The following is a 15,914-nucleotide window of genomic DNA, read 5'->3' as shown; positions in this document are numbered from 1 at the left end:
TATGATAACATATATTTATTATTTTTAAATATTTGTGAGAAATTATTAAAAAATATTAAGAAACCAATTCAAATACTAATCAAATTCTCAATTTTTTCTTTGGCCCACTAGCAGTCCTGATAATAAAATATAATGTATCAACTATCCTTTTTTCTTAGTTTTTTTATGTTATTTTAATTTTTTTACGCTTTTAAAATGGATATTTCTATCAAAAAGATATATTCATATGATATCCACCTTCTTATATAACCCGAGAAAAAAAGAAAAAACTACAGGATTTTCATGGTAAAAATATGATTAACCTAAAGAGAATTGCGTCAAAGCGAATTAAATATTAACAAAAAGAGAAGTTGACAAACAGATAAACCAACGTGTGTATAGCTAGAGAGAGATAGAGGACGAAGGAAGGCAAGAACGAAATGTTCACATTATAGGTTTGTTATGAATCCTAATATCTACCATAAGAGAAAGGGAAAATATGCAGAGCAGAAGAATGGAATTACAGAATGAAACGAAAGAAATTAAAACAAACTAATTAATTAATAATTATTAAGCACGTTCGCCACGGATACGCCTGGCAAGCTGAAGGTCCTTGGGCATAATGGTAACTCTCTTGGCGTGGATTGCACACAAGTTTGTGTCCTCAAAGAGTCCCACTAGATAAGCCTCCACTGCCTCCTGAAGTGCAAGAACCGCATGGCTCTGAAACCTCAGGTCCGTCTGAAATGCTAAATAATTTAGTTAAGTATATTGAATTATCTAATAATTTTTTATTGTCATCATCATGTGAAAATATGAACATTGAAAAAAATGAAGACCTTGAAGTTCTGAGCGATTTCACGAACGAAACGCTGGAATGGTAACTTGCGAATCAGAAGCTCGGTACTCTTTTGGTATTTTCGTATCTCACTGAAACAAAAAAAAGGTAGAACTGTTCCATTAGAAACTGATGAAATCAAATAACTTGAGAGATAGGAGAACGTCGTTAATGCACGCAGTAGTGTTACCGTAGGGCAACAGTTCCAGGGCGAAAACGATGCGGCTTCTTCACTCCAAAGGTTGTTGGAGCAGATTTCTTCGCAGCCTAAAGAGGATTATATAACTTGAAATCATAATCGTAAAACGAAAACAGAAAGGAACAGTTATGAAAACCCTAGGTAGCAGGAAAATGTGTTTACCTTCCTAGCGAGTTCCTTTCTAGGGGCCTTGCCACCGGTGGACTTGCGAGCAGTTTGCTTCGTGCGAGCCATGGAAGATGAAAACGGGAGAAAACAGAATTTGGAATAATGCGAAAAGAAGAATGATCAAAGGGGGTTTATATAGTGCAAGTGAATGATGTGATTTGTGAACGTGGGGTCCGATCCAAGATGTCAACAGTTATTAACGGAAGTTTATTAATTAAAAAAAAAGATATCTTAAAAATTAGTCAAATTAAGATGGATATTAATAATTCTAATCTGTGTACTTATTCCTCATTGGTTGCTTGGGACCAGACAATATTTTTTTATTGGTTGCTTTGTGAACGTATGGATTATTACTTGAAAAAACACAAATTAAATATGTTTTTTTTTTCTTTCCTTTGGTTAAGATCTTTTTGGCAATTAAAAATTTAAAATGCATCTTATCAAATATTAGAAATTAAATATTTGTTTTATTCCTTAATCAAATAATACATTAAACAATATATAAAGTTATAAAGTAATAATATAAAATGTCAAAATTAAAGTTTAGAGTTCAACTTTTTTAAATTCATGCTTAAAAAATTTATTATGTAAATTAAATTTAATAATCAAAATAATAATAATTATATTTTTTTAATATTTCATCTTCATCATACAATGTATAATATATAATACATTATATAATATTTATATATTTATATTTATTTAACAAATGAGATTATGAATGCAATTGTAAATACTTAACAAAAATAAAATAAAAAACATATTCATAAGATTAATAATAACAAATACAATAAGAAAAAAAAAATTTTCTTATTTTTGCTGTGTGTATTTTTAAAATTGGCTTGGATAGATATGTCTTATAAAATAACAACTATGAAATAAAAAAAAAAATTATTACTCTAACTTATAAAAAATATTCAACTAACAGAGAGATCCTAATAACATCCTTGATTGGTACTCAGTACTTTTATATTCTGTAACAACAATAATCAAACTAGTACTTTTATATTATGTGACAACACTAATCAAACTAATATACATGATTTGTTTTATATCTGAGAACTAATATTTAATTTTAGATAAAAAATTATACCTATACCTATGTATTCTTTAATCAAATAATACATTAAACAATATATAAAGTTATAAAGGAACAATATAAAATGTCAAAATCAAAATTTGAAGTTTAACTTTTTCAGATTCATACTTAAAAAAATTATTATGTAAATTAAATTTAATGGTCAAAATAATAATAATTATATTTTTTTAATATTCCATCTTCATCATATATAATATATAATGCATTATATAATATTTATATATTTATATTTATTTAAAAAATTATATAATATTTATATATTTATATTTATTTAAAAAATGAGATTATAAATTCAATTGTAAATACTTAACAAAAAAAAATAAAAAATATATTCATAAGACTAATAATAACAAAATAATAAGGAGAAAAAAAAATATATCTCTTATTTTTTGTTGTGTGTATTTTTGAATTTGGCTTGAATAGATATATCTTACAAAGTAACAACTATGAAATAAAAAAAAAATTATTACTCTAACTTATAAAAAATATTCAAGTAACAGAAATCCTAATAACATCGTAAAAAATATATCTCTTATTTTTTATCTAATGTTTAATTTTAGATAAAAAATTATACCTACACCTATGTATTCCTTAATCAAATAATACATTAAACAATATATAAAGTTATAAAGTAACAATATAAAATGTTAAAATCAAAGTTTGGAGTTCAACTTTTTCAGATTCATGCTTAAAAAATTTATTATGTAAATTAAATTTAATAGTTAAAATAATAATAATTATATTTTTTTAATATTTCATCTTCATCATATAATATATAATATGTAATGCATTATATAATATTTATATATTTATATTTATTTAACAAATGAGATTATGAATTCAATTGTAAATTCTTAACAAAAATAAAATAAAAAATATATTCATAAGACTAATAATAACAAATATAATAAGGAAAAAAATATATCTCTTATTTTTTGTTGTGTGTACTTTTAAATTTAGCTTGAATAGATATATCTTACAAAGTAACAATTATGAAATAAAAAAAATTATTACTCTACCTTATAAAAAAAAATTAATAAGTACTCTTCAACTCATACTTTTATTTGTTATACATTTATTACAAAAAAAATGTATTTCTATTTTAAATTAATATAAAATTTAAATTAAAAAATTAAAAATTAAAAAATATGCTTTTACGTTTTTATATTAAAAAATAAATGAGATCCCTTCGTATATAAATACTATTCGTTATTTTAGGTTGGCACAGACTCACCTTCATGCCAACGACAACCACCAGTCCCACACGGCCACAATGCCCTGCTATAATTGTGAGTCAAAAGATATGCTCTTCCAATCTCATTTCTGAAAAATTTCTGCACATGCTCTTAAGTCTTAAGTCTCCGATTACGAAACTTAAGGGTGAAGCAAATATTAAGTAGTTGAAGTGTTATAGCATCAGGAAATTGAAAGCAGATACATGTACCTAAAACAAATTACAACACCAAAGCCTTAAAGGTAATTAAAATTATGACGAAAACAACAAAAAATTATTAAAAAAAGGGGAAAGTGTAAAGGAACCTTCCATTAAAAATTAACGTATGTATTAACTTTAATACTAGTGAGAAACAAGGCTCACAATCACTTATCAAATGACCGTAAAAGTTGCATTACATGCATCCAACACCATCAAAATGATAACCGAGTTCATCTAACTGCTGATCTCACTATCCATTTTCATTCTCTTTGAACTTTGTACCGAAGGCACGGCACTACCTCGTGATTGGAATGTTACATCATGTTGGTATGCACAATTAGCACCATTTCGACATCCTCTAGAACTGTTAAAGAATATACAAGGTTTCATTATCTTCGATTTAGTTTCCCTTGATCTAGAATTGTGTTGTGGTGTCTCATGGTTCACCATTGGTCTCTGGATTTGACGGTTAGCAGTGTAAGGGTGTGTTTCTTGTCTCTCTTCTCCATGTTGTTGAATTAAGCTCTTGTAATAATTTACATCCTTTGGTAGAGAGACGTCTGAGGCAGAAGAAATTGTAGCTTGACTCATCGGAGGCCTAGGAAGCCATTGGGTAGAAACAGGTCCTACTTGATTTCCACCTGAAGAAGGATAGTTAGGAGACGAAAATGTAACTGATGTTGGTGCACTGGCTTCTACTTGATGACTAGAAAGAGATGGATGTGAAAATGTCACTGAAGATGACCCCGGATTATTTGCACTCTGCAAACTGTTAGAGGCTCCATAATCTCTAACCAGTTTCTCAATCACTTCTGGGTTTTTGAGAATATTATTGAATAATTCAGGATCAATCAAATTCCCATGTTCATTATTCTTCATCACACTAGTTAATGCATCAGATAATGAGCCATGAGCTAACTGCACACTTGTGTGGGGGTTTGGACCATTTGGTATGACAGGAGGTAATTCAAAAGAATTAGATTGTGAGATAGAATCAGTTGTAGCATCTTCATCTTCCATAGGTGTAATTGGTATCAAGGTAGTTTGGCTATCAATGCACTGGGAAGCCTCGACATCCGCTGAAACAGATGGGCTGCAAGAAGAAAGAATAACAGTTACATCACTAATGGGGAATTAAATAAAAATTACCGTACGAGGTTTAAGAGATTCAAACTTTGGAGGAATGGATGATGGGCGGGGATAAATTGCTTCAAGTACTCTCATCTCCCTCTGACATTGATCTTCTACCTCCTTGCTTTCTTCCCCAGCCACCACTTGCCACGCTAAATTAAGTATAATCTGTGAGAATCACAAGATTATTAAGAATCATAATAACACCATAACCCAACTCATGCATTGAATATTGGAAAGTATTTAAAAAGAATATTTAACATGCCTAAAAACAAAACTACCTTGCATGGTGTAGTCCACCTAGACACTGGTATTTGAGACAGATCAACCTCAAAATGGGTCGAGGCTTGGGTTCCCTCAAATCCAGGAGGTAGAAAGTCATCAGAACTTGTTCCTCCTGGAGGTAATAGCAATGATGTCTTTGCTTGGAGGTGATCCTGAGAATTTAAACCAACTTGAGAAGGAGATTCCTCTGATAAGAATAACCTAATCTGTTAAACGAAACCCATTAGTTAGCCCAAATACTTCATTCTAATATTTATTCAAAACCAATATTTATGTCACATCTTGAATAACAGTGGCAAGCTTCGAAAGGATTTACTCCAATGAAAACTAGACATAATGTTACAATGAGCAATATAAATAAATTCGAAGAACAATCCACAAACAGTTAACAAAGCAATCTAATGCCCAGACTTATTCAGTAGTTTTTGGAGACGCAATCCCCATGTATAGCATACCTATACCATATACAATCAAAATTTACATTCAAACCACCAAACCACTAAAGATCTAGTCTATCAAAATAAAGTTTTCCTTTTCTATGTCCAACAAATGAAAGCACAAATTGGCATAGTAAGAAAGATAGCAACATCTTGAAAAGAAGGGACCTGGTATCGAGCAATCACTCTTCAATACATCATAAAAGATTTAAAATCATTATAATTGACACAAACCATGAAAGATCATAGGGACAGAACTAAAAAGAAAACTTAGCGGAGCATCAAAAGTAAGATTTACTTAGGTACTATCTATAAGCTGCAGAAATTGAATTGCCCTGCATAGAATTCTTCCATCAAACTTACTTTGCAAGAATGAAAGATTGCAATTGCTACAGGTTGTTCCTAGTCACATCACAACTACCAACAACTCAAATATATAATGTCTGTCCCTACTGGTACCCCAATATAAAAGTGAAACAGGAACTTGTACTGGTACTCTATCTTAAACATCCATATGATTAATCATCAAGCCACCATGGTGCAAGAAAAATTGCAAAAGAGCTCTAGTATAGTACTGATGGAAATGATAACATTATCATGCAAAATTGATTTGTAGTTCATGTATCTGGTATGTAATTCTCCTACAGGTTATAAGGATACATTTTGCAGCCATGGTCAAATATAGCATCGCCATAGTGGCATAGTCTCATATCAACAATTATGAATACACTCTACGAAAACAGATCTTTTCTTTTCCCTCTCTCTTTTGGCACAGTTTCATGACCTTACTAGTAACTTCAAAAGCAAATTTATCAAGATTACTTTATGAAGAGTTTCAGTGACAGTAAAAATCATCTCTCAAAACCCTGTTTTGTGTTTGTTCCTATACAACAACAACACATCACTTACTCTTCTTCTAATTATATTTTTCCGATGAAGTTTGAAACTATAATCGGTTATTGGATTTATTTTGTTTAATCAAAAGTTTTACAGCTTGATTGAAAATCAATTAGGAAGTCCACCAGCATTCATAAATTGATGATTAACGCCTGCCATACGAGAACTTCAATTAAGTGCATGTTTCTATGAGATTCAAGCAAGATCAGATTTTGATCAACACGAGGTAGAACTCGCCGATGGTGGCAATATCATTCAATCATGAATAGAGAGGGGTAAGGCACGCACGCACAGAGAAAAAACAGAATTAGGGATTACAGGATTGTTAATTTGACGGATTTGGGAGTGGGCAACTGAATTGAAGGGATAGTAATTAGTTTTTACCTGACAAAGATCTAAATCGGAGGCCCATGAAACTCTTTTCGATTTGTGTAATCCACGCATAGTTAAGGGTAAGGAATGAAGATGAGAGAGTAAACCCTAGTCAGACACACTCGAAGACGAAGACGAAGGCAGAAAGACTGAAAGGCAAGACGAGAGGATATAAATAATATAATATCTTTAAGTTAAAGAAAGAAAGAAAGAAAGAAAGAAAGAATAGGGCTCTGCAGCAGCCTCCTATGTATCGCAGTTATTGGGTGTTAAAATTCACATAATCACATGCTTGGAAATAGAACTCCACATTTCCACCTATGCATCCCTTTGCTTTAACAAGTTGCCCTTTCCACTAGTCTCCCTAGTCTCCTTAACCTTAACAACTCACCCCAAAATTATCGTCACTCCTAATGAGAAAATTCCCAAAATGCCAGCTTCATAATATAGGATGATTCTCAAACCTAAATTGTCGTCAGCTCGTCACTACTCACCTCCCACGTAGTCACGTCCTCTTTATTTATTTTTTTCTTATTTTTTAAAAAAAATATATGAATTTAATTTTGATACACGCAATTTTATACGTGCATCCAATTATGTAATAATACCAGTAAAAATAATACATTTCACATTGATAGTGTGAATAGTTAAAATGGATGTGAGTTTTTTTTTTAATTAAGAATAAAATTTGAATTCGAAACTTTAGATGAAAATAGAGAGACTATGTCATTTGAATTATAGTTTATTGGCAAAAATAACGGTTAAAAATGAATTTTAATAAGCATGACCCATGTTGTAAATAGACCACCCAAGTCTAGACCTATTACTTCTTATAGACTTTTTTTTCAGGCTTAAGCTCATTTTGTTTAAAGTTAAATAAGTGCACGAGCCTATTTAAAAAGTATGTTTCATGAATTATAACTCAAAAAAAACTTAAAAATTTAAATTAAAATTAAATGGATTCTAAAATTATAATTCATAATTTGTAAAAAAATTTATTTATATATCAATCTTTAGTCACATATTATAACTATACTTATAATTCATAAATTTTTTTTTTGGACAAAAATTACGATCTAAATTAGTATTGATTATTGATTCTTTTTAGTTTTGTTTTGTGTTTAATATAAGTGAATAGTTGAAAATTTAGTCTAAGAATAACTTATTTTACAAAAAAAAAAATATTTTGACGAGCTAAACCAATGAGTTTCATAGGCTTTCTTTTAAATATATGATCTGACCTTTTTAACTATTAGATTTTATAAACGTTTAAGTCTAGTCTGTTTAATAAAACAAACTGACCTGAGTCATGAGTTCCGGTTGAGCAGCCCGTTCCACTCCCACTCCTAATCGTGACCTTGAATTTTTCAACATTTTTAATCTGTTCTAAAATTTCAAACTAAAGTTTATTATTTAAGTCATTGGAAAGTTTTTAGATGTACCTGAAATACCGGTGCTCTAGTAATTTTAACCGTTGATTTTAATTAATATATTTTATATATTTTTTTATAATTGAGATCAACGGTTAAAATTATTAAAACACCGGTGTACTTGATATACTTAAAATTCTTCCTAAGTTATTAATTAGTCAAATTAAATTAAAAATTTTTTATTTTTTATTCGTGTCATATATCTAAATTTCATTTAAAAATTAAGGTTAAATTATACGGTTGGTCCTATACTTTTGGTGAAACTGCAAATTGGTCCTTACACTTTAAAAGTTTGTAATTGGGTCCCTAAAGATAATTAAAATTTGTAATTTAGTCTCCGCTATTAAAAAAGTGTTTGATTTAACAGAATATTCTCAGAATATTCTCTATTTTGAACATGTGACCTGCACATGTTTACAATAGGGACCAATTTGCAACTTTAGTGAAAGTATGATGAGCAACTGTGTAATTTAACTATTTGAAAATGATCAAAAACTTCCTAGACTATCTGAATCCACCCTACTCCTCCCCAGCTCTCTCACTCTCACTTTCTCACTTTCCAAAATGGCACCACAACCCCAACGCTCTCTGTCTCTCACCTCGACTCACCATCGTCGTGCCTCTCGCCTCCGTCACCACGCCGAATTCACTAATAAATTGAGTTGCTATTTTTGTGTTGATTTGTTGCTATTTTTTTCTTAGACATTAAATTGTTCGCTTTGAGCATGCTTGAGATTGGAATTGTTCTCTTTCATTTATCGTCAGTGTTCAGTATTGGGATTGGAAGAGAAGAAAAAGTTGTCGGATGAGAGAGGCGAGATGGAGAAAGGAGGCGAGACCCGACTCGTGAGCACAAATGCGGTGGATCCGGCATAACGATGGTGAACCGAGGTGAGATATAGAGAGCGGTGGGGTTCGGGTGTCGTTTTAGAAAGTGAGAAAGTGAGAGTGAGAGAGTTGGGGAGGGACGGGATAGGTTCATATAGCCTAGAGAGTTTTTGGTCACTCCAAATGATAAAATTACACAGTTGGTCCCTGTTGTCAAACATGTACAGGTCACATGTTCAAAATAAAGAATATTATGAGAATATTCTGTTAAATCAAACACTTTTTGAACAGCGGGGACTAAATTGCAAATTTTAATTATCTTTAGGGACCCAATTATAAACTTTTAAAGTGTAAGGACTAATTTATAATTTCACTAAAAATGTAGGACCAACTATGTAATTTAACCAAAAATTAATTACTAACTAATGAATTACAACATATAAAAAACAAAACTACCTACTCAACTAACTCAAATTAGTGAAAAATCTTAATATTCAATTATGGTGGTACTAAAATATTATATTTTATATAATTATTATTAACTCATAGCTTAATATTTTTTATAATTAATATTAGGTAAAAACTCATATACAGCTGTCTCTATGTAAAGTTAATATTAAATAACAATTTAGTCAAATTTGTCAAATCATGTAACGCTTCTTAACTATTAACTACATATAAAGACAAATGCATGTAAATATTCACCATACTATTAATAACAAGAAAATACAAAAAACACCTTCTTTGGTATATCAGCAAGATTAAATTCAATCAATTTTTTTTGTTTTCCATCCTACTCGGAATGGTTGAATCTTTAGAGTGCGCTTCAACATCATACAAGTCTAGCACAAATATTTGTTACTGAATATATTTCTTAATATAGATAATATTAGAATATCTGTTAGAATATATGCCCATAGATATATCTATTATTTACATATCGACTCATTAAAGGACAAAAAATTCGATTTACATAGTGAAAAAACATATAATTAATAAAAAAGTTTATCGATATTAGATTTGATTTTCAATGATATGATATCGATGTTATCATATCAATGGAATTTGAAATAAATTCAAAAGCGATTCGAATTCAGGCTATCCTCATCATAACAAAATTCATTGTATTGGGTATTGATACATGTACCCACCAATTTAAATAAATATTTTATTGAATCGTTGTAAAATAAATTCCAATTTTCCTGCTCTTGAACCGATTCTTATTGAAAAAAAAAATAACTTGATGATCCATATCCTTTTACCCCAATTTCCATAGTTATTTGTGGTTCTTCCGGCTTAGGAATCTTGATATGGTTCCAGCTAGTTGATTTGGCTTGTTCTTCTCCCTTGTTTTTCTTTTCTTTCATTTACTTTTAGACACAAATAAAAAAATCGATTTTTTATAATATTGAGTAAAATATGTCTATTAATGTATACCGCACCAGAGAGTTTTGTTGCAGAGTAGTGCAACGTTCATGAAGATAAAACGATTCAAATCAATAGAATAATGCAGGGCAAAGTACCACTAGATTATAATCCTGAAGTTGTCTCAAGCAGAATATATTTAACAAACATTGATATATTCTTAGAAAGGAAACTAAACAGATCGAGTGGATAATATACATATAAAAGCCTCACTCACTTTTACGAACCGACCAAAACAGGGCACCTTCAAATACGGGGAGGCAGAGAGGGGAGGCAAAGAATACAGAGTCAAAGATAACGGGAAAAACAACACTAAGAAAAAAGAAAGACTCAAAAGGAGCAGTTACAGGGTATAGGGAAGCGACATTCCTTTCCTTCAAAAGAGAATGAAGAAACGAAATTAGATATTCTAAATTGCCACGCCATTGCTGATCATCAACTACTGTAGAAGTATGTCAGCACACTTGAGCTGTCAATTCACCTCACCCATTTTCTCTCTGAAAGAACAACTCAAAGGATTAGCATTAAACATATAAAGAAGCACTATTATCTTTCTTTTTTATTTTTTCTCCTATTGCTTAAAAGGTTTCCTCTGAAATGTGAGAACAATACGTGCGCGCATGCATCTATGAGATGATATAGAAAATGAATAAGTCCTCAATGATACAGAACTGCAAGATTCCTTATGCTTTAGAAGTTACCTTGTGTAGGCTGAGGCTGTACACAATATCCCTTCGGGTTCTGCTGTGCTTGAGACATCGATTGTTGGATGTGTGGAGAAACCTGCCTGCCGGTGGCACCTGGTAACGAGTGTCTCTTCTTAACTTGAACATCTCGTTCATGCACATCTGGACTTGACCTTGGTGTGTTATTTGCACTGGTTTTGGCCTTAGCTGATTCTGTTGCTTGCATGAAACGGGGAAGAGGACTATTGTTATTTGTGTTACCTGTAGGTTCTTGATCAATGTGATCAGCTTTAACTGAGCCAAATGAATTGCGTCGCTTCCCACTCGGCTGACCTCTAGAGCTCGAATCATGATTTCCGTTTACAGGTGATTTGTTAACCCCTGGTGGGGTCCCAAGTTTACTGTTGGATCTAGACTTGTCTTTGCTGTCTTTGGGTTTCATAGATAACTGACTCGAAGGTGTTTCTTGTGATTCAGGGACCTTTGTGTGTGTTTTAGGTGATGCTTCTCGAGATGATCTGAAACCTTGCAGAGGATCCTCATTTTGATCTCTCTGTACATCAGATGCATTTTTCTCAGTCTTGCTAACAGGCTCTTCAGAGTCCACTGCAACTGATGAGTGAACCATAATGCCATTGATTTCGTCAACAGTTTCTGTCTGATCCATAACAGCAGTGGCTAAGTTAGAAGATGGAATAGCACCTGGAATATCGGTATCAACATCAAGGTTTGTTTTCTTGTCAAGATTTCCAACCCCTTCTAAATCTTTGGCATCTTGGTCATCTTCAATAGGACCAACCTCGGATACATTGGGTGAATCAAGAGTGGAAGAAATAGATAGTTTAGTACCACATTGAGAACCACCAATCTTAGAAAAAAAGGGACCAGAATTCTCAGATAACTCTTTTGATCTATATGCCATATCCATGTTGACAGAAGAGGTGTCTGCTTCTGATTCAACTGCTGCAGTTTGTTCAGAAAAACTGCTTGTCCTACCTGAATTTATCGTTGAACTCAGCTCTTCAAATTTTGACTGTGCAGCAATAAATGCAGGATTACTGACCTTTCTTGATCCATGTCCAGATTTATTTCGTTCAGCTTCTAGTTGGTCTGATGCATATCTTTTCATTGATCGTTTGCGCAGCTCGCCATCAATTTCAGGCTTCTGAGGAAGGGATTTAACCTCTGGTCGGGCACTTACATCTGATGCTGATTTTCCATCTTTAAACGAACCGATTTCTGCTGAGGCTACTTTAGCACCAAATTCAACTGCCTTTTTAGAAGGTGATGGAGAGCGGATTGCTTGAAAGCTGAAGTTATTAGCATCATGAGTAATTGGCTTCTTTTCATCCCTAGAAGGTAGAATTGAATCCTCCACACTGGGCTTTGTGTCAGCTGTCTGTGGATAAACTTCTGATTCCTCTGTCAGGGAACTTGTTTTTTTGTCATCTGAAGTATACTTTGAAGACATAGACATCCACCTCTCCAACCATTTCCATGCAGAATCAGCTTTAGAAGGATCACACTTGACATGTATAGGTTTATTTTTTGGTGTTGATTCCAATAGCTGTAATGCGTTTAAAAAAGGAGGAGGTTACAATTAGTGGAAATAAAATAAATATAAATAAGATACATGTAAATGCAAAAATACCCAACTAAAGCAACCCATAACTATGATACCTGGCGAGCAAACCTACTGCTAAGCAGCTTCTCAATGGATGCATCCATCACATTTGACTTGTTCATGTGGCTTTGATTTTCCTAAATCAAGGCAAAATTAAGGATCAATATCCGAGAAGGACCTAGAGCATATTAATTAACTGCAACAATGCTCTTCTGTATTGAAACCTTTTATTGATATCTCACAAGCAACAGTCAACAAACTACAATTAGTATCCTAAGATCAAGTAGCTGTAACAATACTTATGAAGGGGAAAATTGCTCTGAATGACTAAACTAATAAATCCAGACGGACAAAACTATATGCAAACTAAAATATACACCATTGAAAAGAAGAACCTGTGATTGCTGAGCCCGACGAGCTCGAACAAGAAGCTGCATTTTAGCAATGGCTTGAACACAGCGAAGGGTTCCTACAGCATGGCTCCGGACCAAGTGCCCACGAACAGCAGCTTGCAATTTCACTAAATTCTTAATCTGCATTAAATCTCTCTGAGCCTGATCACAACCAAACAATAAAACACACATAACATTTTAATTACAGTTGGTTCCTTCATGGAAGTTTCATGATTACCAAAATTCGAAAGGAAAATATACCAGCAACCCTCTGATGGCAGCCTGGATAGTGATAACAGCAGATTCTGGGGGATTCACGTCCTTTTTACTCTCTGCTTCAATGACATTCGTTTCTGAACTTTCAATGCAGGATAAATTGGGCTTCTTATCAGAGTTATTTGTTGTGTAAACCTTGTCAACAACGTTAGGTTCAAAATTAAAACTATTACATTGTGAACTCTCCTTATTTGCAGATGAGGAATCTGCAGTCACAGTATTGCTAAGCACACGTTGTTTTGCAGTTACAGATTTCTTGCGGAAACTCCAACCACGTTTATCATTAGAATCCTTGATCTGCAATTTCATAATATAATTGAGACATTCTAGATTGAAGCATTTACTTTAATTTATTGTTGACTGATTCTACTCTTTCGTGAGCACAATAATGCACATGCATAAAGCACAATGGAGATGAAGCGAATGAAGAGGTTAAGCTCACCTGAGCTACTTGGTAACCGTCCTTCTCCGCCGCATCGCCGCCGCATATAATTAGCTTGAAGCAGGAGGCCGGTCTTCCCATGCTGCTTGCTTCTCTCTCTATCTCTCTCACAGTCTCACTCACTTCACACTTCCTACTTCACTCACTGGAGAAAATAAGACAAACCATACCGCTTTGCGTTCCTGTTACAGTATTGGAAATTGAAAAAATAATACTAACTAAAATTTTATTTATGAATCGGACCTCAACACATTTTAAATCTACTTTGTTTTTTGCATTGGAGTCCGCGTTCCGTTCCTATGACTCATGTTTTAATTTAATTTAATCTTCTTTTTCTTTTTTTTGAAGCAATGATGTTATCCGGTGGTCGTTGCTTTGAAATTTTAACTTTTGAGGAATGAGGATAGAGAGAAGACTCGGAACTCGCGAGAAATTAGACGAGTACGGTAAAAAGTGAAAATCTCGTGTTGAAGATGGTTGGTTTTATGATGACGGAGAGTGAAGTAGGTTTGCCTTTTTCTGGATTGGGAATTTAGGATCGTTATCGTTTGGCACTAACAGTACGGGTCAACTAAACAGATGAGAAAACTGCAACGCCTCGATTGGATCCTCGAAAGTTTGTCTTCATCACCACAGTCGGATCAAAATGTAAGAGATTAGTACAGCTTCGAAATTTATGTGTAGTAGTTAAGTAGGTTTTACTCTCTTGAAATTAAGGCAGCTAATAGTGACTAATGTCCTGGACTCCTGGCTATGAAATTACTTTTTTCCTCCGTACTACAGAAATAATTATTTAAATCATATGATACTATATTCCAGAAATTATTTTAGATATGGAGTAAAGAATAGTGTTTTGTTTAAATATGGGTGTTTGAAATATTTTAAAGAGTTGTGGATGTGTTAGAAAAATAGTTTAACACGGAGGTTATCTGTTGTTCAACACACATATAATGTGTTGACGTGTTTGCTATGTGTATAATATGTTACTTACGTGTTGAAATATCGTTCAACAACCTTTTGTTATGTGTGCAATACATTACTTGTGTGTTAAATGAATATGTGCCACGTGGCAATACGTTACCTGCCTGTTGTGTGCGATTGTGTCACATGTCCAACACGTTAGTTGTGTGCTGACTCAACGCGTTACCTGCGTGTTGTGCCTACATACTTTTCACCCACCTGTCTATATACCAAAAACCTCCTTTTTCAGATAAAGTACACCTCTAATATCCATATTAAAAATTTTTTAGTCACGGTATTTTTATTATCGGATTAATCATAAATGAATATAAAAATTTATAAAACATAAATGAATACATTAATTACACTACAACTAAATATTCTTTAAATATTATCCTTTTATTTAGTTTTCATAAGAGAAAAAAAATAAAAAAATAAATAATTTTTCTAATTTTTTGAACAACAAAGACGTAAAAATGGATATTTAAATTAATTAAATAATAATAAAAAATTTTTAAAAAAATTTATTAAAACCTAAAAATTAAAGGACAACTAATATTTTTCTATTAGTCTAAACATAAATTAGTCAAAATGTCACCAAAAAAAAACATAAACTCCTTAACTGGTATGGTTTATATTGCTGAAAAATGTTTTAAAATATATTAATAACATGTAAATTTTTGAAAAATAAAAAAATGTGAGAAAAATAATTAAATATTAAATATATATTTTTAAAAATTTAAAAATTATATATTTTCATGTTTTTTTTGTGACTTAAATAAGCTAAACAAAAAATATAAGAAAAACAAAAGAACTGCTTAAATACAGGAATAGTCTCGTTTAAGATTACTCCTAAACTCCTCTCAAAGAAAAAGAAGCTCCACTTGATGAAGTTGTAATCTCATCGCCATCTTTGTCATGGTGTCTGCCACCGTGTTTGCATCTCACATAATTAAACAAAATTTAACACGCCAATTTCAATGCATGATATCCCTTATTTTGAGCACCAAC

The 15,914-nt window shown here is 32.1% G+C and overlaps 3 protein-coding genes across 4 annotated transcripts; all 3 read right to left on the bottom strand.

Moving 5' to 3' along the window:
• Positions 1-350: 350 nt before the first annotated feature.
• LOC112764592 (histone H3.3) lies at positions 351-1,285 on the bottom strand. Its single transcript, XM_025810268.2, has 4 exons — positions 1,179-1,285; positions 1,008-1,084; positions 819-909; positions 351-720 (listed from the first exon to the last, which is right to left on the bottom strand). The coding sequence occupies exons 1-4, from the start codon at positions 1,248-1,250 to the stop codon at positions 550-552; spliced, it is 411 nt and encodes a 136-aa protein (XP_025666053.1). The 5' UTR covers positions 1,251-1,285; the 3' UTR covers positions 351-549.
• Positions 1,286-3,675: 2,390 nt separating this feature from the next.
• LOC112764591 (zinc finger CCCH domain-containing protein 6) lies at positions 3,676-7,252 on the bottom strand. Of its 2 annotated transcripts, none has more exons than XM_029294528.2 (5): positions 7,121-7,252; positions 6,853-6,989; positions 5,131-5,340; positions 4,893-5,017; positions 3,676-4,811 (listed from the first exon to the last, which is right to left on the bottom strand). In XM_029294528.2, exons 2-5 carry the CDS (start codon positions 6,910-6,912, stop codon positions 3,953-3,955), a joined length of 1,254 nt encoding a protein of 417 aa, XP_029150361.1. In that variant the 5' UTR covers positions 6,913-6,989; positions 7,121-7,252; the 3' UTR covers positions 3,676-3,952. The 2 variants fall into 2 exon arrangements, with proteins under 2 accessions (XP_029150361.1, XP_072079340.1); XM_072223239.1 differs by having other exon boundaries at positions 7,159-7,252.
• A 3,354-nt stretch (positions 7,253-10,606) lies between these two features.
• LOC112764528 (protein IQ-DOMAIN 32) lies at positions 10,607-14,798 on the bottom strand. Its single transcript, XM_025810185.3, has 6 exons — positions 13,944-14,798; positions 13,487-13,798; positions 13,229-13,387; positions 12,890-12,970; positions 11,225-12,776; positions 10,607-11,020 (listed from the first exon to the last, which is right to left on the bottom strand). The coding sequence occupies exons 1-6, from the start codon at positions 14,022-14,024 to the stop codon at positions 11,001-11,003; spliced, it is 2,205 nt and encodes a 734-aa protein (XP_025665970.1). The 5' UTR covers positions 14,025-14,798; the 3' UTR covers positions 10,607-11,000.
• Positions 14,799-15,914: the final 1,116 nt, after the last annotated feature.

This window comes from Arachis hypogaea, chromosome 17 (assembly GCF_003086295.3).
Source record: "Arachis hypogaea cultivar Tifrunner chromosome 17, arahy.Tifrunner.gnm2.J5K5, whole genome shotgun sequence".
Taxonomy (NCBI): domain Eukaryota; kingdom Viridiplantae; phylum Streptophyta; class Magnoliopsida; order Fabales; family Fabaceae; genus Arachis; species Arachis hypogaea.
Note: the sequence above shows the minus strand (reverse complement) of the source record. Positions and strands in the feature narration are given on the sequence as shown.